The sequence below is a fragment of the Nelumbo lutea genome, chromosome 1 (genome assembly GCF_056320005.1).
Source record: "Nelumbo lutea isolate HS-2025 chromosome 1, American lotus-T2T, whole genome shotgun sequence".
In the NCBI taxonomy this organism is placed as follows: Eukaryota; Viridiplantae; Streptophyta; class Magnoliopsida; order Proteales; family Nelumbonaceae; genus Nelumbo; species Nelumbo lutea.
Genome location: NC_142684.1, coordinates 168817287 through 168842349, shown reverse-complemented (window position 1 = coordinate 168842349; position 25063 = coordinate 168817287). Strand labels below are relative to the sequence as shown.

The 25063-nt window shown below is 39.2% G+C and overlaps 1 protein-coding gene across 2 annotated transcripts; it reads right to left on the bottom strand.

Annotated features, from left to right (window-relative positions):
• Window positions 1-11226: 11226 nt before the first annotated feature.
• Window positions 11227-16456, bottom strand: LOC148879066 (uncharacterized). 2 transcript variants are annotated; one of them, XM_088960453.1, is made up of 4 exons: window positions 16308-16443; window positions 15400-15575; window positions 14895-15319; window positions 11227-12530 (listed from the first exon to the last, which is right to left on the bottom strand). In XM_088960453.1, the coding sequence occupies exons 3-4, from the start codon at window positions 15291-15293 to the stop codon at window positions 11751-11753; spliced, it is 1179 nt and encodes a 392-aa protein (XP_088816579.1). In that variant the 5' UTR covers window positions 15294-15319; window positions 15400-15575; window positions 16308-16443; the 3' UTR covers window positions 11227-11750. The 2 variants fall into 2 exon arrangements, with proteins under 2 accessions (XP_088816579.1, XP_088816578.1); XM_088960452.1 differs by lacking the exon at window positions 15400-15575 and having other exon boundaries at window positions 16308-16456.
• Window positions 16457-25063: the final 8607 nt, after the last annotated feature.

Genomic DNA, 25063 nt, shown 5'->3' with positions numbered 1-25063 from the left:
TGTTCTTCGGCTTCACGTTTTCTTCTCTCCTTACCTTTTTGTTTGCTAACTGGTTTTGTTGCAGGCCTGTCTGCACTTCGTTGATTTGTGGGACCAAACAAGACTTGCCATGTCTCGAATTGACAAGGCAGAGAAGGAGAAAACGGCCGCCAAGGTGAAACACCATAAGGAATGGGAGAAGTTCCAGAAGGCAGTTGTCACTGCCGATGACAAGTACCAAAAATTCCGAAAGGTGCTACTGGATGAGCAATCAGTTCAGGAGTGCCTTGAGGTTCAGATGAAGGAGGTGTGGCAAGGGCTCTCCAAGGAGCAGATGGAGCAGATCTAGTTGGAGAGCATAGTCATGGAAGTGGAGAAACGGGCAGTTGAGGCAGAGAAGAAGGCTGCCAAGGCAGAGAAGAAAGTTGCCGAAGCCCTAGCCTCGACAGAACAATTGAAGAAAGAAACAACCAAGGTGGTGGAGGTGTACAAGAAGTCCTCTAACTACCCGGATATGCTAGTGGAGTATGCTTCGTCGTCCTATCTCGACGGTATTGAAGATACCAAGAAGGCACTCCTAGTGGTGCTGCCAGATTTTGGCATCGAGGGGCTACAAGTGATCCCCAATGCTCCCACCGAGGCTCAGCCGGCCGAAGACTCCATTCCCCCTCCTACCAACGACGAGGCGCAAGCGTAGATTCCCCCCCCCCCCCTTTTTGTTTAGTGGTTGTAATACTTTGTTGTTTGCTTTTCTTCTTTTTCTTTTTGTGAAGGCAATACAAAACTTTTTGTAAAGGCTATACTAGACCAAAATTGAGTAATGAATGAAGCCATTTTTTGTATCTACTGTGCTTTGTGCATGTTGTCTTTTCCCCTTTCTTTTTTCTTCTTATTCCTTTTTCTCTTTTCCTTTTTTTTATGAGAGACCCTTTCCCCTCCAAACAATCAAGACCACGATACACAAGACGCACACAATTCATTCGTAGTACTTGTTTACTTGCATGCTCGCCTAAAGTAATTGGGACATTGGGAGCTGAGATGGAGTCACGCGTCTGAAGTGGGGCTCACTTGGTTCCCAAATCTTGTGTTAACTTAGGCAAGGCCAAAGGGACCTGGTGCCATGGCCGAGGTATGCCGCTGATGTACTTGGGTAGACGAAGAGGCAAGGTGGAGCGGCACCATTAGGGTGCAGTTCCCCTGACTCGTTCTTACCAAGTGTTTTTTCGGGGGAGGCCGAGGCATCCCACCAGCGAAGCCAAGGGCTCTGTCTCACTATTTCCATTACGCTAAGTGCGGGTAGCCGAGGGGGTCACCACACTCCAAGGTAACGAGGCGTAACAAGCCTTTTGCCTTGGCACGTATGTCCTGGGTGAGGTGTTGTTTTCCGCAATGGCCTATGTCGAGGTTTCATCCCTCGAAAGAGGGCTTCCCACGCTGGTAGGTCCCAAGGCTGTAAGTCTTTTTGGACTTAGGATTCATTCGTTTGACCATCCAAAGTGGAGAGGAACTTTGCTTCATTCATTCATTATTTCATCAAAAAATTACATTCACCTATAGTACATCTGGAGGTCCTTCAAATTCCACGTCCGAGGGATGGGTCTTCCATCTAAATTTTCTAACTAAACTGTGATGGGGCCAAGAGCTTGCTTAATCCGGTAAGGGTCTTCTCAGCTGGGGCCCAGCTTTCCCACTCCAGGTTCGGGGACCATGACCTTCTTGAGGACATGGTCTTCTCTGTAGTGTCTTTCTTTCACCTTGGAGTTATAGTAGCAAGCTACTCGTAGATGCCTTCATGAATTTCTTGGAGCACGTACTCGCCCTCCTCCTGGTAGAGGCATCAGAGGTAAGGCAAGGTGAAGGACCTTCTATACAATTTACCTTCTAGCAGGGTGTAGTGTGCTACCTGACATAGGAGTTTTCTAACTTTGTTCCTATCGTCGGTAGCCTCTCCGTCTGTAGGAAGTCGATGATAGGGTACATCCAAGACGGTTCGGCCTCTATGGGGAGGATTTGGATGTCCTCTATGGAGGGCCGATGTGCTTAAAGTTGTGATCTCTAGTGAACTGTAACCCTGCCAAGAGGGCTTTGTACTCGGCTTGGTTGTTGGATGCAGGGAACTCGAATCTCAACACATACTCTATGATGACACTGTCAGGAGTGAGGAGAATGAGGCCCGCTCAACTCCCTTTGGCATTAGATGAACCATCGACAAAAAGTCTCCACATAGGGGGGGTTTCATTGGCCGAGTGTGGTTCTTCTGATTCGTCTCCATGTGACCGGTTGAGGGGCCTGCTGAAGGTGCATTCCGCTATGATATCACCTAAGGTTTGCGCTTTGATCGCAGGCCTTGGCTGGTATTGGATGTCAAACTTCAACAGTTCAAAGGTGTCCTAAAGTCTTTAGCTTGGCGAGGACAGCCTTAAGGGGCTGATTCATCAGGACCATGATAGTATGGGCTTGGAAATACGACCTGATCTTTTTAGCCGAGGTGATGAGGATGTAGGCTAGTTTTCCACTTTGGGGTACCTAGTTTCAGTGTCACAGAGGACCTTGCTGACATAATATATAGGTCTTTGGACTAGCCTACACCCGCTTGACGTCACCTAAGGTTTGCACTTTGATCGTAGGCCTCGACTGGTATTGGATATCAAACTCCGACAGTTCAAAGGTGTCCTGAAGTCTTTAGCTTGGCGAGGACGGCCTTAAGGGGCTGATTCGTCAGGACCATGATAGTATGGGCTTGGAAATACGACCTGATCTTTTTAGTCGAGGTGACGAGGGTGTAGGCTAGTTTTCCACTTTGGGGTACCTAGTTTCAGTGTCACAGAGGACCTTGCTGACATAGTATACAGGTCTTTGGACTTTGTCATCTTTCACCAGGACCGAGCTGATGGTCTTGTCTATAGTTGACAAGTACAAATATAGAATTTCCCCTTATGTCAACCGAGCAAGGAGCGGGGGTGAGGCAAGGTATAGCTTGAGCTCGTCGAAGGCACGCTAACATTCTTCCGTTCATTGAAAATTTTTTAGCTTCTTGATGATGCGAAAGAAGGGAAGGCAGCGGTCTGCCAACTTTGACATGAAATGGTTGAGGACGACTATCCTACTGGTGAGTCTCTAGGTCTCCTTTATTGATTGAGGGGTGCCATGTCTAGTATGGCATGTACCTTGTCTGGGTTGGCTTTAATGCCTCTTTGACTGACGACGAAACCTAGGATCCTTCCTGAGGTAAGTTCGAAGGCACACTTGCTCGGGTTGAGCTTCATGTTGAACTTGTGTAGAGTATCAAAGGTCTCGGCCAAGTTCGAGGTGTGTGCTTCGGCCTTCAGGCTCTTCACCACCATGTCATCCATGTAGGCTTCGACATTCCTCCCCATCTGATTCTTGAAAACCTTGTTGACAAGGCACTAGTAGGTGGCCCCTACATTCTTAATGCCGGCCGTGCTCAGTGATTTACAAGGTCTTCTCGTTGTTGGGGTGCATTTGGATCTGGTTGTACCCAGAGAAGGCATCCATGATGTTGAGTAATTCATACCCCGTAGTGGCATCAACGAGGTGGTCTATCATTGGCAAAGGAAAACTGTCCTTTGGGCAGGCTCAGTTAAGGTCTGTGAAGTTAATACAGATCCGTCATTTCTCATTAGCTTTCCTTACCAAAACCACGTTAGACAACCAGTTGGGGTAATGAATCTCACGGATGAAGCCGGCATCGAGTAACTTATCAACTTCCTCTCCTATGGACTTCCATCGTTCCGGTACAAAGCTTCTCTTCTTTTGTCAGACTGGCCTAAAGCTTAGGTCCATGCTCAGCCTGGTGTAGGTTTTAGAATCGAGGTTGAGGCTTCACCTGAGGCCATGCCCTCGGCGATGACGTCGATGATACCTGCCACTTGCTGATGCTGCTACTACTGGGAGGACGAGGCATCAACCTCTCCTCTGATGAATTGCTTGAGGTGCTCGCGGTGGATAAGAGACTCTATTTCGTTCTTTAGATCGTAGCAGTCCTCGGTGTCATGCCCGATGCCGCGGTGATACTTGCAGGACTTCATAGGGTTCCCCCTCTTGGGGTTCTACTTCAGCTTTGTTGGCCACTTCACAAACTTCTCTTCCCCGATCTACATCAGTATTTGAGTGTGGGTGGAGTTGAGTGGCATGTAGTCCTTATAAGCCAAGGTCGGAGTCAATGGCTTCTTGTTGTCTTTGCCACCATGGTTGCCGGGGTGGCACTAGTCCCCCTACCTTTTCTCTTCTTCTCTGGGGGCCCGTCATGGCTTTTGGCTGCCCTTTCTTGGTTGTCCCCGGTCGAAGCCTCTTCTGCCGTGATGTATTTTTGGGCATTCTTGAGGAATTCAAGTTTAGTCTTTGGTAGAGTCTTGGCGATTGAGCACTTGAGGGCTGAGTCGGGGCGGATTCTGTTAATGGCTACATGCATGAAGACCATAGGGTCGAGGTCTCAAACCTCGAGCTCTTCCTTCTTAAAGCGGTCAATACAAGACCACAGACTTTCACTTGGTTCCTGTTTTAGTGACACCAAAGAGACTACGCTCTTTTGGCATCGTCTACTCCTGATGTAGTGGGTGAGGAACAAGGTTGTAAATTGCTCCTATGAGCTGATTGATCGAGGAGGGAGGTTGGAGAACCAGTCGCAAGCGGCCCCCCTGAAGGTGGCCTAGAAGGTCCGACACGTCAAGGCGTCGGAATACCCGTAGAGTATCATGAGTGCCTTGAAACCCTCCAGGTGGTCATTGGGGTCAGTGCTCCTATTATACGTTTTCCAGTGTGGGAGCCTTAAAGTGTGAGGGAAGAGGCTCCGAAATGATTTCCGGGGTGAATGCGTCTATGCGGCCAGCGGAGTTGCCATGACTGGTTGAGGCGTTGGCTTGGCTCTCCTTAACCTGGCAGAGCTCGTTCTTGACGGTCCCAGTCTCGGTTCACAACTCAGCAAGCCCTGGGTCAACGCGGGCATGGGTTCCGCTTCTGTCCTTACGGACTCAGTGGGCATCAATTTGGACTCCCGAATACTCTTGAGACAGGGTTGCGTGTTCCTTTGCGGGTGCGACGATCATTCAGAACGTCCCAGAGATTCGAGACGGGAGGGGGAGTGGCGTGGTGTCGACTCTCACCTCGGGAGCAAACTCCAGGGCGGTCGAGATGCCCGTCATCGTCTTGGGAGGCCTCCCTCTGGCAGCGGTGGTGTTGCTCTGAAGGTTGATGACTATCTTTGGATTGAGCGGGCACGCTTTCCCTTCGGTTAGGAAGACAAATGTTCCTTCGTGGTGAATCCGGGGGATGGTTGTTGCCCGATTCTGATGGCTCAGCCAGCGAGTTACCGTGGCCAGGGGCCGATGGCTCGACATTCTCATGTCGACCTTGATCCTCTAACACCCCAGTGGGGCAGTCATCTCGAGAGGGACCTCCTGCTCGGGGGAAAACTTCTTCCATTCGTTGAGTAAGGCGGTCTAGACAATCGAGGACAGCCTGAAACTGTTCATAGGTGACCTGGTTCTGATTGTTCCTGGTTCTCTACACCATGGTTTTCAAGCTTAAGAGGGCTTGGATTTAGAGTATGTTGTTTTTTTTTATCATAAAGTGGGGGTCATCTTAGCAACATTCCCACAAACGGTGCCAATTGTGCCACACGAATTGGCTGGGGGCAACGAGGTAAATTCACTCTCCAGGTTTCGAATGTTGGCTGAGGACTTTGTGGCCTCAGAAGAGGTGAGCCAAAGCCGAGGACCACAAGCCGAGGTGAGGTATTCCTTCCGAGGACTGTAGACCGAGGCGAGGTCCCTGATGACTAGAGGTACTGCAAGACAGGGAATGTCAGATGCCTCAGACGGGCACCCGGGGTAGAGGCTCCGACACTCAAGTTAGTATGAGGTGTAAAGTAGGAGAGGGTGCAGGCGAGGTCTTGGCAATAGTCCTTGGATGCACTAGATCTCCCGGAGTAAATACTAAGGAAGCAGGATAGGTGTGGGGAGTAAATGAGTAAGCTGTGTTAGAATTTTCTGTTCCGGATCCCCTTTAAGGGGGAGTTACCTCTTATTTATACTTGAATGTACTGGAAGTAGGTGAAGATGAAAGCCCCTGATGAGAGGCGTACGAGGTCAGGCGGTAGGTCCTGATGAGTACGTTTGATCATCATATGGTTGGCTCCATACAAAGGCAGCAGGGCTCCCTCCTGATGCTGTCAGGCGTTAGTGGGCTGGGCCTCCCAGCCCACGATGAGCTGGGCTAAGCTAACCCACATCAGTAAGTAAATCTCTCTCTCTCCACAGATATAATCATGGGATAAGGGAGCCTAGGGATATTCTGATTTTGGGCCAATGTTTCAAAATTACCCATTTTTTTTTTGTAAACGGGTGAAGATGATGAAACTACCCAAATGAGCAGCCAGGTATTCACATCTAACATGTACCCAAAAGAAAATTCGTGACTCCACTACTACTTAAGAGATAATTAATTTTCAGAATACATAGATATGTTCAAATGTTTATTCCCGATGACCACTAAACTTTGAAGATCAAAAGTTTTAACTAGAGTTCACAAATCGATTCAACATTACCAAACACCACAGTACTTAGACGCTAGCATCTTAAGCAAGTCCTTCCCTAATTTCAGGCGAGATAGCTGGACCACTGCTTGGCTTCTCCTAGGCAATACCAAACTGTCCGTAATTTGTTTCTGAAATCTGCCAACTGCTGCTGTTTTGTTTGGTCAGGGAGAAAGATCATTCCATTTGATGTTTGTCTCTTAACCACCCTTCAACTTCAAGGAGGGCTTTCAGTTAGGCTGTCTATCAAACCAAAATGTTGAGCCAGAAAATTAAAAACTAATGAAAATTTGATCATTTAATCAGTATTTTATAGTTATTATTGAAATAAATTATGTATGAATAATATATCAAGCCCATTTATCGATATTTATTTAAAGTTTTTTAATTTGTTTGGCGATTTATAGAAATAAAAAATAATAAAACCAATATAATTATTCTTAAACTTTATGATTTGCATATGACATGTATTTTTGAAATTCTAATGGTTTTGTTATAATTTTTAAATTAAGATTATATATTACTGTAAATTATTATTGATAGTATAATTTATAATAAATAATAAAATATCAATGGTCTTATACACTTAGGTTGCATTTGGCATTCCTTATTTTGAGGACTTTTCTCCCTTTTACAGTTAAAGTGTCCCTATGAACAATGAGGTTTTAACTGTAGAAAGGAGAAAAGTCCTTAAGATAAGGAATGCCAAATGCATTTTTTGTAATTTGTAAAGTATATAGTACATGTGTTGGACTCTTGATTGATATAATAGTATATCTATTTATCCCAGTATAATGAATTCTTCACATAAACCATTAAAGCATGTATTTCATATGTCTTCATACCTTTTTCATAGTGGGAGCGCCGATGCCCATGGTCCATTTTGGAGTCGGTGCCACCAATGGTGTTAAGCATCAGCTTCGACATCTCTTGCTTAAGGTGGGCATGCCGGCTTCGACCTCTTCGATCTTCTTGAGCAACTCTTTTTCTAGAGGAGTGTCCATAAGAAAATCCCAATGAAAAACCCCTATACATCCGACCTCTGCAGTTCTGGTGGTTCTGACGGTTCCGGAGAAGAGAATGAGAGATTAAAGGAAGAGGGGAAAGGTCGTAACTGTGATTCCCTTATAGCATCCGACCTCTGCAGTTCTGGCAGTTCTTGAGAATAGAATGAGAACAAAAGGGAGAGATCAGAGATCTACAGCGAAAGAGATTGAGGTGGAGGGTAAATTTTGGTTTTTAAAAAAATTATGTCATGTTTCTATGAGTTTTGATGGAATATTAATAGAACCTAATGGTAAGGGTAGAGTTAGTCAATTGTTAGAAACAATAGGGATAGTGTTAATCAATTTTCAAACAATAAGGGTACACTTAGTCAATTAGCTAAACCATAGGGGTAGTTTAAGAAATTTACCCTTATTAATATATTGGATTTTTTACTTTAACCATCCTTGAACTTTGCAAAAAAAAAAAAAAAAAAAAAAACAAAACAAAACAAAAACAAAAACAAAAACAAAACAAAAAGCAACTTTAGACCGTAAGGAATTAAAAGGGCCAAAATCGTAGGCTTGGTCAGCAACTTATTGACTTAGGTAGTCAAACCGTTGACTTGTTCGACTTGGACAATGGTTTTTTGACCTTTTTGTTTTAATTATTATTTTAATTTTTTTAATTAAAATGAGCGGTCTATTCAAACTGCTGACCTAGAAATTGGTGACCATAATGATTCCGGTTCCAGGTTAGTTTTTAAAACATTGAATAGCACCCTCCTCCCAAGGTACAAGGTTCTCTCTCTCTCTCTCTCTCTCTCCTCATGGCACACCTTGAAGAACATCTCACACATTTGCATTTACTATGAGATCCTAGAGTCCCAGGATATTAAGCTCCTTCTTCTCCATATCATCTAACTTGATCATTGAAGGGTTCTCTTTGAAGACCTAACTTTGGGGCCTTTGGCGCTACTTTGTGATTGTAGGTCACCTAAATCCAAGGATCATCTAGTCACTATCCAGCTCTCTCCTTGTTGCAAAATTGAATAGCAACAATGTGCTATACCAATACTTTGAACTAAGGGTGTTCATGAGTTGGATCAGTTCAGTTCCAGGCTATTTAAGCAACTGAATTGACCTGGTTAGGTTGAGGAGTTAGTCACCTAAAACCGATTGACCAATAATGAAAATTGAACAATTCAGGTTGTATCATTTGGGTCGGTTTTCCGTTTGGTTGGTCGTTCAAAAAAAAATAAATTTAGAAGTTAAATTTAAATTTAAAGAATTTTAATGGTATTACTAAAAAGTAAATTTAAGAAAAATAAAAATTACAATATAAAATATTTTAAACTAGAAAATATGAGAATTTTCTTAGTTTTCCATATATATGCATGTATATATGAATGTATATGTATATATATATATGGTCAGATCGGGCCAGTTTTGGTTGGTTTGCAAATGACCAAACTGAAACCAACCAAAATAATTAGATAACTAACTAACTCAAGTCAGATTAGGTCAAGTTGGTCAGTTTCATTAGTTTGATGAACAACCCTACTTTGAACTTTGGTTTGAAGATAGAAATTCTAGATTTATACTTGTTTGATGATGTAAGATAAGAGGTAGACAAGGGTTTAATCTCAAAAGTAACAAAAAAATTTCCAAGCATGTTTGGTAAAGGTTCCTTTCACTTGATGTTAATGGTATCATGGTGGTTGGCAGTATGGTTTTTGAACCATTGTTAACTCAAACAGTCGAACCATTTGGCCCAAAAACCGGCCAGACAACTGGTTATGTTTCACCCTTGAACTGTTCTTTCGTCAAAAAATAGTTGATTTGATCAACAACCTGCTGACTTAGGCAGTCGATCAATCCACCTCAACAATAGTCGAACCATGGACCACAATTGCATAGCTTTGAATTGGAGTTTGCATCTTTGAACCGTCACCAACCAATTTGTTTAAGAGAGTAAAGTTAAATAAATAAATAAAAAAAAGCACAAAGAGTAGTTGTAATGACTCTCTTCTTTGTAAAGATTTTACCCTAAGGTTTTGCACAAAGAAGAGAGTTATTTGTAAATAGCAAACTTGAAATGATGATAAATCATTAGATCCTGGGAGATTTAAACCTCTTAGGGTGCCACCATGTCAGTGTCACATAATAAACTAGAACGAACAGGGTTCATTTTCCTAACCTACTAGCTACTACTAACTCATGCCTAGCCTGCCCATGTTATTCAATAGGGCACAACCAATTGCTATCCATTCAACTCAATTCAACAAAGCCTTACCTCAACTATACCGAGTTAGCTACATGAATCATCCTGGCTCCTGCTCATGTTATTCATTATAACCAATTGTCTTGAAATAATTTCTCAGTATTTACACCAACTTCCATTTGGCTTGCTCCTAAATCCTAATTATTCTCTGCATGTGACCAATGACCAAAGCATTATAGTCTATTTTTCTCTCATTTAACCTGGTAGTCTTTTCCTTTTTGTTATAAATTATTGAATCAAGGTAATGGATGAGACCACATCCACATTGAGGTATTAAATTTTCTGTTGCATATGTTCTGTTTTACTCCGAGAACCCCTTGTTTATAGAAAGAACCTTTCTCCTCGGAATTGTTATCTATGGCAAGAAAACTATTTTTCTCCTTATCTATAACAAACAGTTGAGATCAAATCAGCCCCCCACAACGTCCCACAGCACATCCCCACAGGGAACATCTCCCAATGATAATACATGTTTCCAATACACAGCGGGAATGTGCTGTGGGACGTTGTGGGGGGCTGATTTGAACTTCAAACAGTTATCTTTTCGTAGCAAGGTAAAAACTGATATGTAATTCTTACCAGGAAGATAACCATTGCTGATATATGAACGTCATGATTTTCCAGTGATGCCTTCGTAAACTTGAGTTCATCTATTTACTATTACAGGCCAATGGCCATGCAAAACCAGAATAACATATGATGATACATAAACAAGGATATGCGGAGGATACCATGTTATCTTTTCCCATGTACCATGGAAAGAGATTTTAACTTGCATTGTATAAGAAACAAAGAGAGAAATTCAACAAATTATATGCAGCATAGAAACTATTTATGTTCAACAAAGTATTGCTTTCCTGCAATAAGACCAGACATGTTGACTCTTTCTTGCATAACTCATTTATAGGCAGCTCAACTCAATCAGTATCATCGGAGTCGGACTTCTATATATGTGATTTATTAAAGAGTAATTAAAATGAGTTGGCCCGCCAAACCTCTGGCCCAAAAGCTGCATCACTTGGCAACTCAGGCAAACCCTATGCAATTTTGCAGTTTAATTTATCAAATTCCACCCATTCTTGGTAGTCTAGAGTTCACATCTGTGCCCCATAGCGTGTCCCAAAAACACCCCACATGCACATCTCAGCATGTATTGGGAACATCTCCCGTAATTATCTTCAGGAGATGTTCCCAATACACGGTTGGGATGTGCTGTGGGGCGTTTTTGGGGTGCGCTCTGTGGGGCACAGATGTGAATTCGTCCTTGTCTAGCTATGCTAATTCCAGACTTGACCACCTATTGATTTTTCTCAACAATCACAACAGTTTTCCAGATCCACTTGAAGTAAAAAGTTGGTGAGATCCCAAATCCCTTGAGGGAGCATGTCAATGGAATTTGACAATTAACTACAAAGAAACCATGAAGTAAAGCTGAGAAATATATACTCAATAAGTTCAGCAATCAGCAAGCATGTAGCTTTACTATGTTCAATATAAAAAATGTAGTTGGAAAAACACTATTGGTGAAATTTCTAATGCTTCCAAACTATAAATTTACAATGTATAGTTTCATCTCAACAATGATTTATTGTAAGCAATTCCAGTGAATTTGAGTGTTTCTTGGAGGAAGCACCTTCATTAATACAACATACATCAAATATCCACTTCAGACCTTGAATTTCAAGAACTAAAACCAGATCTATTGACTAACATTTACATATATACATTGAAAGCAAAACACAGTTCTGCTGGATTATTTCTAAGAACTCATTTTTTATTAAAACCTACCTCAGACCTGATAAAAGATTCCCGCTCTTATCGTGTAACTCATCATAACTAACAAGTAAAAAGGATTTAACATTTAAAAGAATGTTTTGACTGCTATTCTAAGCTGCTCTGAATTCTAGTCTAGTAACAAAAAGAAAATTAATAAAGATGATCAAAGAACTTTTTAAGATAAGAGGTGCCTCAACTGGAGAAGGTTCTCCTCATTTGAAATGTTAAGAGATAGACGAAGATTTGTTAAGAGGGACTCCTGTTCCCAGCTTAAAGGACCAGAAGCATATAATGCCTGAACAGTTGATTTATATGCATGTAGCTCTAATCTATGGATGTTGGCTTCTAGTTCTTTTTCGGCACAGGAATGCAAATCCTTCAACCCAGATATAGATGGACAGGATGACCCAGCATCACTGAAAGAGCTGATAGGAATTTTCCTAGGTTTTCTGAAATTTTGAGCAGCAAATTCCTGGTAGTCATTACTGCTACAGCTAGAAACAGAGCATTCTTTACTCTCTTGAGTAGCCTGAACAGGCATGGAAGATGGATGTAAGGCAAAATTGTTTGTTTTACACATTTTAACCTTCATTTCAAAAGATCCATTTATGCATTTCTCACCCATTTCCAGATTTGGGGAAGAAACGACATCTACCTGTTTAGGGAATGTAAGAGTTCTCATATGTGACTTGTCAAAATTTTCAATTTTTATGCTTGGCTTCCCCTTTTTACCACCTTGTCGGCTAACTGCATCATGTGGTGATGATTCAAAATCACAGATGTAATTCCTCTTTGAAGTTTTCACAGTGGGAAATGTCTTGAACTCTTCCCTCTCATTTCTCTCTCTTGTTAGAGTGTCTTCGCAGATTGATTGTTGAGCATCACCGCCCAAAGCATGAGAGTACTTCAAGCAATTTTGTGTTACTTTTCTCTTGATTAGTTTAGGTCCATCAACCTGCATGCATATGCAATAAATAGTTAGAAAATCCAAGAGAGATCCAGTTGTCTGGTAAAAAACCCTTTGACCATAATCAGTTCCATGAGACAGAACTAGAAGGTACAGGCAATTAACAGAAAACCAACCAACTTGAATACAAGTACTGAGGATCAGTTTGGAAAGAGTACAAATACATACAAAATAATAAAAAATACAAGGTTTTGTACTCTACATATTTGCATTTGTACTCTTTCCAAACTGAGCCTAGAGAAAGCACCACCAAGGAACACCAATCAGTTATTGGCAATGCCAATCAAATTGTTTAACCAGCAGAAACCACATCCAGAGCAGTGTGGGTTAGTTATTTCAACAGGAAGAAGAGAATTTCCTAAAATTAGTGAACAACAAAAATATATATTGACAGCTTAATGGCGGGGTATGGGCATCAAGCCCTAGAAATGACATAAACCGAAACATAGAACGCAAAAGTATCAAAAAAAAGAAGATTTCATCTATTCTCAAGTTCATGAAACACTAAGAAAAACAATCTAACTGAAATTTCAATTAGATAAAGATGGAAAAACAATATAACTTTTGTAATACTTTCACAACAATAAAGTCTTTATTACTTATCATGTCTTTATTACTTATCGTTACTTCTGATGAAATTATCCATAGAGACAATTAAAGAGTTGCTCCTTCCCACCAAGATTAACAAGCTATGATACCCATGACAATTACTTTGGAGCTTCTACAGTTCTAATGAGAATGAAAGCTTTCAGGCACACAAAATGCCTTCATACTTGAAAGAAGAATATAAAGGCCAAACTAAATCTTAATAAGTGATGAAAGTTCTTAAAAGCATCACATATCTCATTTATTAGTCACAATATAACTCAAGCCCATAAGCACAACCTTATTATTTATTAACATTAGGGTTGAAAGTTGGGTTGCCCAGTTTGAAGAATTTCAACTACAACAGACTTGGGTTAGGGTTAAAATTTAACAAGTTGCTGACCCAACCCAGCCCAAGTTGCACCCCTATTTAAGGTATAACACAAAGACCCACTAGTAAACACATTTTCTAGGTTTGTAGAAGCCACAAAACTCAAAGATAAAATTAAGATAGAAATTCTAATTTATCGTCTAGAATTTTTCTAACCTTTGAAAATATTTTTCTTCAACCCAAGACTTCATAAAGTAATTCTTAAGTAACAAACTATCATATCTGAACCTATCATTTTTACCCTAAGTATCCATGTCACAACATTGACATGGGTACAGGTTCTTTCTCTTATCAGTCAAGTCTGTATCTGTTTTCTGATGCCAAGTTTTGATTGATTGGGTATTTTTTACTCAATTGGACAAACACTAAACATAAGTTATTAACAATTATTGTTAAAAATGGCATTCCATTAGAAGTTAAAGCATGCAATTAGGTGTCAAAGGTTGTTGCATAATTAGAAATTAAATATTTACTTTTCAATATATGATGTGTCCATATATTAGTAAGAGTTGCAGACCAATTTTCAGAAGCTACCATAGTCCAAAATTTTGTTGTCAAATGGATATGACTCTTGGACGCATACCTACACCTGATGCCAAAACCTGAACTCATGTAATGTATGCTTGTTACTTGAGCTCCAGTAGTGTTATAAATCAACCAAAATTTTACTGGGGAATAAGATTCCATAGATTCAATTGTCAGTTAATATAATTACACCTCAAAGCAAATCATTAGATATGGGAATAATAACTTTATTATTATATCCAACAGTTTGCAATAAGGTGCCTAGGAGAAGGGGAAAGAAAAAGCAAGCACTGAGACCATGTATTTAACTTGCTACAGGCACTATGGAAGACATTCCATTTCTTTTAAGGAATTAAAGAATCTAAGAGTATATCATGGTTCCTTATCCCAATATGAAAAAGGCTGTAAAAATATAGTTCTGTTTGCATTATTTCAACAAATTTCTTTCCTAAAGCAATATCCTCTCTCACATGATAAACATGAGGGGATCATTCAAGTTAATAAAATAAATAACAAGATTAGCATTTAGCAGCAAGCTATTAAAGACAAAAAGGAAATCTGATCAAAGCAACAAGGCAATTTCAGTGATTTTTTACATGTTTTGCAATTATGCAATTGCTAACAAACAACAAGGGAACACTGCATCAAATCAACTACACTGTCTTACAAGTTCCAAACAACAAGAAGATAAAGTTTGTTCAGTAGCTCATAACAAGTATCAAACAAGAATTCATATAACATTATCTACATTCAAGACAAAACTAGGAGAAAACAATGACATTTGATAGCAACAACATGAAAGAAAAGTAAGAGAAGAACTTGTCAAATGATAAAGAGGATTAAAATTTTACCTTCCCTACCAAATCCCACTTGTTGTTGTGCCACACTTGCCGAACCCGAAGAGTAGGTTTATCAAATTCTCTAAGCTGGATAGACCCAAATAGTCTGATGACAAACTGGTTATTATTCATCACTTTGGCAATTTTCCCAGCCCTCCAAGAATGAAAATCAAAAACTTCAACTATATGACCGAGCACCCATTTCTCCCCTCCCTTCTTAGGTGGTGGCTCAGGCCTAACATCTTCCACATATACCTTCTCAACAATTGGCTTTCCTTCATTATTCAACAACTCATATCTAACAGTGTACTGATCCCCATCTACTGAAATTATTTTTCCAGGATACCAAGAGCCAAATGGATCTTTTTTTCTTCTCAATACTTCCACTTTATTTCCTTCTTTGAACTTCATAATTCCAAAATTCCTTAGGCGTTACCCTGCGAACCCAATGCAAGTCAATAAAAAGGAAACCATATGATCCATTCAAAGGTTTTGGCATAAAGAATGAAGGAGTTACATGCAACCAAAGACCAACACAAAGAGCTTCACGCCACGAGGCAAGGATAACTCCCAAGCAGGCTGACCAAATGCCCAGAAAAGAAGTGGGCTTTGCAGATGCAGATCAAAGGAGGAGTCCCAAGGTCATGAAAGCAACGCAATCACTTAGATAACTACAGACTATTTTCCTACATTCTTTACAATTTAACAATTTACAAATCAATCAATTGATGAGGAAAAACTAGCTCATCATTATACGAGAGTTCTGATTAACTGTAGCTTCCTCAACCCAATAATTAAAGAAACAAACTAGCAACAGGACTGAGAACAACAAGAGATTATCAAATCCAATCAAATAGATATTTTTTTGGAGAAAAAAGAGAAATTCTAAATAGCCATAAAATCGCGAAAACTGCAAACTGATAGTCATGCATCCAAACTTCAATTACTAGCAAGACTTTGCAGAAGACTTTAGACAAACCAATTTACCAGTTTTATCGAAAAAGCCTGTAAAAAGACAGAATACTGAAACCAACAAATTAAAAAATACAAAGTAATGCAGAAGAAAAGTATAAAGAAGTATAGGGATTACTTAAAAACAAATTTCAGACATTCGTTAAAATACCATCAACCATCACATCTCAATTCAAAAACCAATAAAGATTACAAAAGAGCACGAATCCATTACAATATAAGAATTAAAAAACAACAAAAAAAAAAAAAAGAGAAAAACCTCAACCAGCGATTATGGCGAAAATTAAAGACAACCAGAAGAGAAGTAAAGGGAAGGTAGTCAAATAGATAGATGAAAAAAATCTAAATAAAAAAATTCTACAAAGAAATGTAAATAAAAAATTCTACAAAGCATTCTGACATGTTGAGCGTCAAAAATAAGGGCGAAAATTCACAAGAATTGATTGCACTGACCTGGGTTTGATCGAGAGACTGGAGTGACGGTTGAAAACGAATTCAACGCAGATTGTTGTTGTTCATGACCACATCTTTACGGAGAATGGAGTGCTGTTTTTCTATTTTTTTTCTTTTTATGGGGAATAGTTGTGAGAGTAACTTAAACCGGCTTTAATTTGGAATTATCTTTTAATTAGGTACCAGCCTACCATCTATATTAAATGACCTGGGTTTCATTTCATTTTATTCTTCCCGATTCCAATACGATTTAAATTCAGTAGAAAAAGAAGGCCCTACAACAGACAACAACGTGGACAAAAAAAGAAGGTAAAGGAAAAAAAAAAAAAAAAAAACAATTCTTTCAGATAAAAAATAAATATTTTTACCATCTCCTTTTAATAATCATCCTAGAAATACAACCCAATTACCCAACCACAATTAGGGATTGAAATGGGCCGAGTTTGCGGAGGGTGTTGTAAATTTTAGAGTTTAAACCCTACCAGCCTCCTGAAAACCTCCCTAACTCATGCCTGCCTCAAAATGATGCAAAATCTTCCCCGTTCTTAACCTTCTCGCATTTAAGAGAAGGGGCAGATGGGATTTAGAACCAGCATTTAAATTTCCATAAAGAAATGACCTTACCCTAATATAAATAAATATCAAAATTTTTAATTTATTTGATTAAGACATGTAAAATATACATAAATTATCAATCATCTTTCGCAATAAATTCATATGCTTTTGAAAACCCATATAGGCACACGTGGAAAATTCCAAAACCCATTCCCACCCTAAAATCCATCCTTGAAGCAAAAACCTACCCCATCTAAGCAAGTATCCACTACTAAGTTGGGTAGAAATTCCTAGCTTCTAGATTCAAGCACTTTACCCCTTAACATGCTAATAAGGTTGACTATGACAACAAAATTATTAAATTGTGCATTCGAGGTTCTATAAACTTACCGTAACAAACAAAATTATAATTAATTGGTCTCATAAAATAATGACATAATAATAGCTATTTTTAGTAAAATGATCCACTAGAAACATCAAGGATACAAAAGGAGCCCCTTTTTACAGAATTGAGAGGATGATCTTAAGGGGGTGGTTTTGAACAAAAAAAAAGTAAGTTCTATTTACATTCGCTTTCTTAGCTATATTATGTGCCTTAATAACATCATCCCTACAGACATATAGCAGATTTATGTCGTCAAAAAGAGTGAGGAGATAGTCGATATGATCCAGGAGTGCATGGCCATTCCATCTAATGTTTCTTCTGGCTCCTTTTAATTGCATCAAAATGTCTTTTGTATCAGAAGTAAGAGTTGCTTTACCAATCCCCAAAACAGCTAGTTTCCTTAAGCCTCTGATGATTGCCAGAGTTCAGTTTCATTGGCATGACATTGTTGCAATGCAAACATTATGTGTATAAGATATAGATAAAGTCTTGTAGAAGTCGTGTGGGTGTAAGTGTTCCAAGAGCCATCCACTACAACTAGTGAATGAGAAGAGAAAGAAAACCAATAATCAGAGAGAGTGAGATCAGTAGCATTCTCTAACAAAGTGACATTTAGCTGAGAAGGCTCAACTCGTGGAACATATCCATCAGCTTTTAAAATTACTGTGAGAGGATCTGGTCTTTTTCCTCTAAAGACCACATCATTCCTATGATCCCAAAGGCTACGAAGGATGTCTAGAATTCTAGCCATAAAGTGATCCCTCAAGGCTTTTGGTTCAAAGTTTTTCTTTGATGAGATAAATTCATTCAAATAATAGGTGAGCTTGTGTTTTGTTTTTACTTTGTTCATCAGAATCTTCCATCCAAACATTTGACATTTATAAGGAGCTTTCACCATCCAAAGCATGGGCCATCGAATGAGGGATCTTGATCAGGTTCCTTCTCCATCATCTGGATTAAAGCTTCTGTAATCATAATGGACTGTGTAAACTCCATTCTTTGATCCTTTCCACAACATGGTTTCTTCGGTCTGATGAGGAGAGATAGGTTCAAAGAGTTGGTGCAGGATTTGAGTATCCCATTCCCAATTTTCTACGATGAGGTCTTTTATAGTCCAAGTCCGATATTCTTGACTAGATAGCAGAGGGGTTCTTATTTGTGGTTTATTATTTGGCAGCCATGGGATCCAAGGGTCTACAAGAGGGTTGATTTTATCTCATGTTCCTATCTTCCAACATAGGTGCGAGGATATTTGATCTCTTACTTCTAGGATATTTCGCTACCACCTTGAATGGGACTGTTTTTCTTTAACCTCAAAAGACTTTTGTTTTTCAATATTTTACTCTTAATTGTCTTTGCCAAATTGATTCCCCTTCCTCAAACATTTTCCAGAGCCGCTTTGCAAAAAGCGCTTTATTCATAGGTTCCATTAATCTCAATCCCAAACCACCTATGTTTTTTGGCCGACAAATTTTTCTCCATGAAATGTTGTGGCCCAAACTTTTCTCTTTATCTCCTTGCCACCAGAAGTTCCTCTGCATTTGTTCAAGTTTCTATAGAACTTTCTTATGTAGTATATTTGTGAGCACCAAATAGGCTAGAACGCCTTGAATTACTAACTATAACATTGTGGTTCGGCTAGCTTGTGATAGCACCTTGTCTTTCCAAGTTTCAAGCTTGTTCTCCACTTTTGTAAGAACTTCTTTGTAAGGCTTACTTTTGTTTCTTTCTTCATCAATCCAAGAACCTAAGTACTTGCCACTAAAGTTCATAATGTTCATGCCCATAAAACTACAAACAATGTTTTGATGGATTCTATGAACCTTTTTGCTGAAGATAATGCCATATTTATTGTAGTTGATCTGTTGACCAACAATCTTCTCGAAAAGAGTTAGTACCTGCTTGATTGCCTGAAGAGATTCTAGAGACGCCTTGCATACTAGGAAACAATCATCCACAAATAACAAGTGAGTGAGGGGCTAAGAATTTTTGGCAAGTTTAATCCCCTAAAGTCTGTCTTCAAATTCTTCTCTTTCAAAAATTTTAGAGAGAACTTGCATTCCTATAATGAAAAGATAAGGAGAGAGAGGATCCCCTTGACAAAGTCCTCACTTAGTATGAAAGAAACTAAAAGAACAGCCATTTAGTTTGGTTGAGAAAGAAGTTGTAGAAATGCATTAACTTATTAAGTTATACCATTTTTCCGGAGAGCCCAATTTTCTGAGAGTTTCAATTAAGAAGCTCCACCCCGTCCTATCAAAGGCCTTTGCCATATCAATTTTTAACATAACCCATTTTTGTTTCACTTTCTGATACTTCAATTTATTGACTATTTCCTTGGCAAGAATAACATTACCAGAAATTTTTCTTCCTTTTATGTAGGTTGCCTGATTTGGAGAGATTAATTTTGGCAAGAGAGGCTTTAGCTTATTTTCGAGGACTTTAGCAATTATCCTGTAGATGACATTACAAAGACTAATTGGACGGTAATGATTTGTAGATTGAGATCCCACTTTTTTTAGGAATGAATACCAAATAAGTATGATTCAATTCCTTGAGCAAGAATTTACTGTTGAAAAAGTTCTGGACTAATCTTGTAAGATCTGCACCAAGGATTTGCTAGTACTTCTGAAAGAAGTAAGGGGTGAATCTATCTAGTCCTAGAAATTTATTGGGATTCATTTCAAAGAGGCCTACTTTCACTTCAATTTCATTAGGTTCTAGCATCAGATTTGCTTTTTCTTCCTCAAAGATGAGGGGAGAGATTAAGCCCTCCAAGAGATCAGGGTTAAATTCTTCCTCTTGGCCAATATGCTTTCTACTTGAAACCTAGCTTTGATTTCTTGTTTTTAACCATTCTATGTTGTTTCATCTTCTTCTCCGATTGGTTTGAAGGTGAAAAAATCCAGTGTTTCTATTTCCAACTTTTAACCAAAACTCTTGAGATTTGAGTCTCCCATCTTTCCTCATAAGCCAGCCAATGATTGAATTATTGTTCAAGATCCTTTAGAATAATGTTACTTTTCGGATCTAAGGGACTTTGCTGAATAGTTTGAATTTTTGTCTCTAACTCATTAATTTCTCTTTTATGTTACCAAAAGTCTCCTTATTCCAAGATCTTAGATCTTTCTTGATGAATTTTAGCCTTCTAGATATTTTATAGGCCATCGACCCTGAGACTTGTTTTTGCCAGTTTTGTGAAATTAACTTTTCACAATCCTCATGTTCAACCCACGTTGGGAGAAAGTGAAAAGTTTGTCTCCCTCCCATAAAAGAAAAGCTTGTATCAAGGATAAGAGGGTTATGATCTAATTAATAGCTAGAAGGATTGTTAATTTGGTCTCTAGGAATAGATCTAGTCATTCTAGGCTAACAAAAGCTTTATCCAGCCTTTCTTTAACTAGTTTTCGACCTAGTTGCTTATTTGTTTAGGTAAGTAAGGTCCTAAGTTCCCTAACACAGTTAGAGAATAGGAATCAGTAACATGTTTTATAGAACTTGAGATATGGTGAAAATGACTTGGACTTTCATAACTTCAACATGAATAATGTCATTAAGATCACCCATCATTATCCATGGATGATTTTGAAGATAAAGCTTACTTTGAGAGAAGTTCTGCCAGAATAGAGCTCTATCACTTCTACTAGGATGACCATAAAGAAAAACAACGTTTGCCTTGAGGGCCTTGTAGAATTTTTAGTTTAATGAGTCAATTATTTGAGTAAGTAATTTCAACTTTTAGTCCATCTTTCTAGCAACAAATAAGACCTCCTCATAAGCCTTGGGCTTCTACTATTTCAAAGTTGAAATAACTTAGTATTTTGCAGAGCTAAAGATGAACCAGCCATTGACTATATTGACAGGTGGAGAAATCTCTACCTCAATTGTTGAGACAAGCTCTCAGAAGCTTTAGCTACTAATACTTGTATCCAAGGCATGCATTGGGGTTTGCATTACATCCTCAAGGGAATAAAACCTCGAACATTTGAGGAATTGGCCACCCACACCCATGACATAAAACTTAGCTTGACTACCTGGTGTGTCCGGACGTGCGTCGTTAAACACTCCGGAATACCAGTTTAAACATTTATAATTTTTACAGTTTCTCAAACAAATACAAACACAGTAAATGAGTGAGAATGGATTATATCCATAGGGAAGCAAGTGAAAAATTAATATATACTTATATCTGGACAAAAGAATGCAATTGGGAATGGCAGAAAATACGAAAATAAAATCTACTATTGATGAAGTTAAATGTTTCAAATTTAAACAAGACAATAAATACAAATCATAATTTAATAAAGTATGGGAATCAATAGAGAAAATAAAACTTGGGAGTATTTTCCAATTTCTAAACGGTTTCGACAATATTCAAATGAGACTAATTTTGACTCCTATCACTTGCTACCAATTTCTACAAAATTCAATATTTTTTTATTAGTTTCCTCAACTTTTTTAGTTTGGGAATCTCTTTTAATGGAAAAAAAATTAAAAATTTCTCAGTAAAATTTTAATTCTGCACATTTAAAGGCTTATATTTTCAAAATTTTTCTCTTTCCTCTCTCTTTCCTCACCCTCAACTTAAATGCCACTGTCCTTAATGGCATGACTAGGATGATACAGAAAGGACTTGGGCTAAAGGGAACAATTAAGAGGGTTTTCCAGAGGGGTTCAAGGTTTGCCAACTGATCTCAAATCAAGAAAAGAAAAACTCTAATCCTAAAAGCAAAAACAACTGAAAACCACATTGGGTTGCCTTCGAACATACGCTAGGTTTAACGTCTTCAGCCAGACGCAACTGGATTACTCAAACTAAAGGTCTCAACTCCTCTACTTTCAGATACTCCTTCTATGTATGGTTTAAGCCTTTGGCCATTGACCTTGAACATGGTCCCATTCTTGGGATCAACTATTTTAACAACACCATGCTCGAACACTTTAACAACAACAAACAACCCATCCCATTTGGACTTTAATTTACCTAGAAACAACCACAATCTAGAATTAAAGAGCCGAATTTTTTTACCAGGTTCAAATGTTTTTATCATGAAACACTTTCATTTTGGCTTTATAAATGCAAAATCTTTCATAAGCTTCATTGCGAAGTTCTTCTAGCTCACTTAATTGCAGAGCCCGGTGGGTCCAGCTTGGGTTAGGTCGAAGTTGAACTTTTTGATGACCCAATAGGCCCGATGCTCTAATTCTACAAGAAGATAACAATCTTTTGCCGAAGACTAGCCTATAAGGAGACATTCCAATGGGAGTTTTATAAGCCGTCTGATAAGCCCAAAGTGCATCATCCAATCTGTTGGGCCAATCTTTTCGGTCTGACCTAACGGATTTTTGCAAAATACTCTTAATTTCCCGATTGGAAACTTCCACTTAACCATTCGTTTGGGGGTAGTAGGGGGTTGCTATCTTATGAGTGATTCTGTATTTGCAGAGCAAAGTACGGAATTGCGCATTAGTGAAATGTGACCCCCCATCACTAATGATTGCTCGTGGGCACCCAAATCTAGAGAAAATGTTATTTTGAACAAATTTCATTACAACTTTGTGGTTATTGGTCCAGGTTGTTGCCGCCTCAATCCATTTCGACACATAATCAACGGCTACCAAGATGTATTCGTAACCGGATGATGGCAGAAATGGTCCCATGAAATCAATGCCCCAAACATTGAAGATTTCTACAGTTAGAATGGGATTAAGTGGCATCATGTCTCTACTGGACATATTCTCAACAACTTGGCATCTTAGACAATTTTTACTAAAGGCATGGGTGTCCTTAAATAAACTTGGCCAATAAAAGCCACTTTGCAGTACTTTGGCCATTGTTTTCTTCCTTGAAAAGTGCCCTCCATAGGCAAGAGTGTGACAAAAATTAAGGATACTTTGGTGTTCAGACTCGGGGATGCATCTTCGGATTACTTGATCCAAACAGATATGGAATAACTCAGGGTCTTCCCAGAAATAATATTTGAGCTATGAGAAGAATCATTCCTACTCATTCTTGGACCACCCCTCAAAAATTTACCTACCGCTAAATAGTTGACAATATGAGAAAACCACGGGGGTGTGCTATGGGAAACCGCCAAGAGGTGTTCATCTAGAAAAGAGTAGTCATGCATAGGTTCACTCTTTTCAATTTGAATTCTGGACAGATGATCAGCTACTACATTTTCAAATCCCTTCTTATCTCGAATCTCAAAGTCAAATTCTTGCAAAAGAATGATCCATCTGATGAGCCTAGGTTTGGCCTCTTTCCTGGACAACAAATGTCTAAAGGCCGAGTGATCAGAATAGACAACAACTTTGGTGCCCAATAAATATGAACGAAACTTTTCCAGAGCAAACACTACAACTAACAATTCTTTCTCAGTAGTGGTGTAATTCAGTTGGGCCTCAGATAGGGTGCAACTAGCATAATACACTACCACAAGATATTTATTCACCCTTTGTCCCAAAACTGCTCCAATGGCATAGTCAGAGGCATCACACATTATTTCAAAAGACAGCGACCAGTCAGGAGGTTGAAGAATTGGGGCTTTGGTCAGTGTCTTTTTCAAATAATCGAAAGCCTTAAGACAAGCCTCATCAAAATTAAATGGGTCATCCTTTGCCAAAAGATTGCACAGAGGTCTAGATATCTTGGAAAAGTCCTTAATGAACTTACAATAGAAATCAGCATGTCCGAGAAATGAGCGGATTTGTTTAACAGAGGTGGGAGGTGAGAGTTTAGAGATTAGGTCAACTTTTGCCTTATCTACTTCGATCCCTCATTTGGAAACTATGTGGCCTAAGACAATCCCCTCTTGGACCATGAAGAGAATCTTCTCCCAACTGAGTACCAAGTTTGTCTTGATGCATTGTTAAAGAACTTTTCGCAAGTGTTCAAGACAATTTTCAAAGGAATCCCTGAAGATAGAGAAATCATCCATAAATATTTTTAGAAAGTCACCTACCATTTCTGAGAAAATTGCCATCATGCATCTTTGGAAGGTTGTTGGTGCATTACATAATCCAAACGGCATTCTCCAGAAGGCAAATGTGCCATATGGACAAGTGAAAGTAGTTTTCTCTTGGTCTTCAGGGTAAATGGCTACTTGATTATACCCAAAATACCCATCTAAGAAGCAAAAATATTTCTGCCCTATAACTTTTTCAAGAATCTGGTCAATAAAGGGCAGAGGAAAGTGGTATTTTTTTGTGATTGTGTTGAATTTCCTAAAGTCGATACATACTCTCCATCTCGTGGTAAGCCGGGTGGGGATCACTTCACCTTGATCACCAGTGACCACGGTGAGTCAACCCTTCTTATGCACCACTTGTGTAAGACTTACCCAACTACTATTTGAAATTGGGTGGATAATACCCGCATCCAACCACTTGACTACTTCTTGCTTGACCACTTCTCTCATATTTGGGTTCAACCGCCTTTGCATTTTCCTACTTGGTTTGGCACCCTCCTCCTTATAAATATGGTACATACAAATGGACGGACTAATCCCTTTCATGTCAGCCACCGACCATCCAATGGCACCCTTATACTCTCTTAAGACATCAATCAGTTTCTCTTCTTGCATAGGGGTTAAATCGGCTGCTATAATTACTGGTAGTGTTTGGTCGAGTCCTAAAAACACATACTTAAGGGAGTCCGACAAGGGTTTTAATTCTAGTTGCGGAGGAGATTCAAGAGAAGGCACAGGTGGTTCATTGTTTATCTTTGGGAGAGGTTCAATAGTAGGCCAAGACTGTAATGGGTGTGGAGACTTTGTTAAAACATTAACTTCTTTCATCGGATCATCCGCTATGA

Bases quoted from the DNA above. Each gene is read 5' to 3' on its own strand.
- LOC148879066 (XM_088960452.1), bottom strand. From the start codon at position 15,293: ATGAAGTTCAAAGAAGGAAATAAAGTGGAAGTATTGAGAAGAAAAAAA. The intron at 12,531-14,894 runs GTAAAATTTTAA...ATATGCATGCAG, and splicing joins AGTGGGATTTGGTAGGGAAG to GTTGATGGACCTAAACTAAT.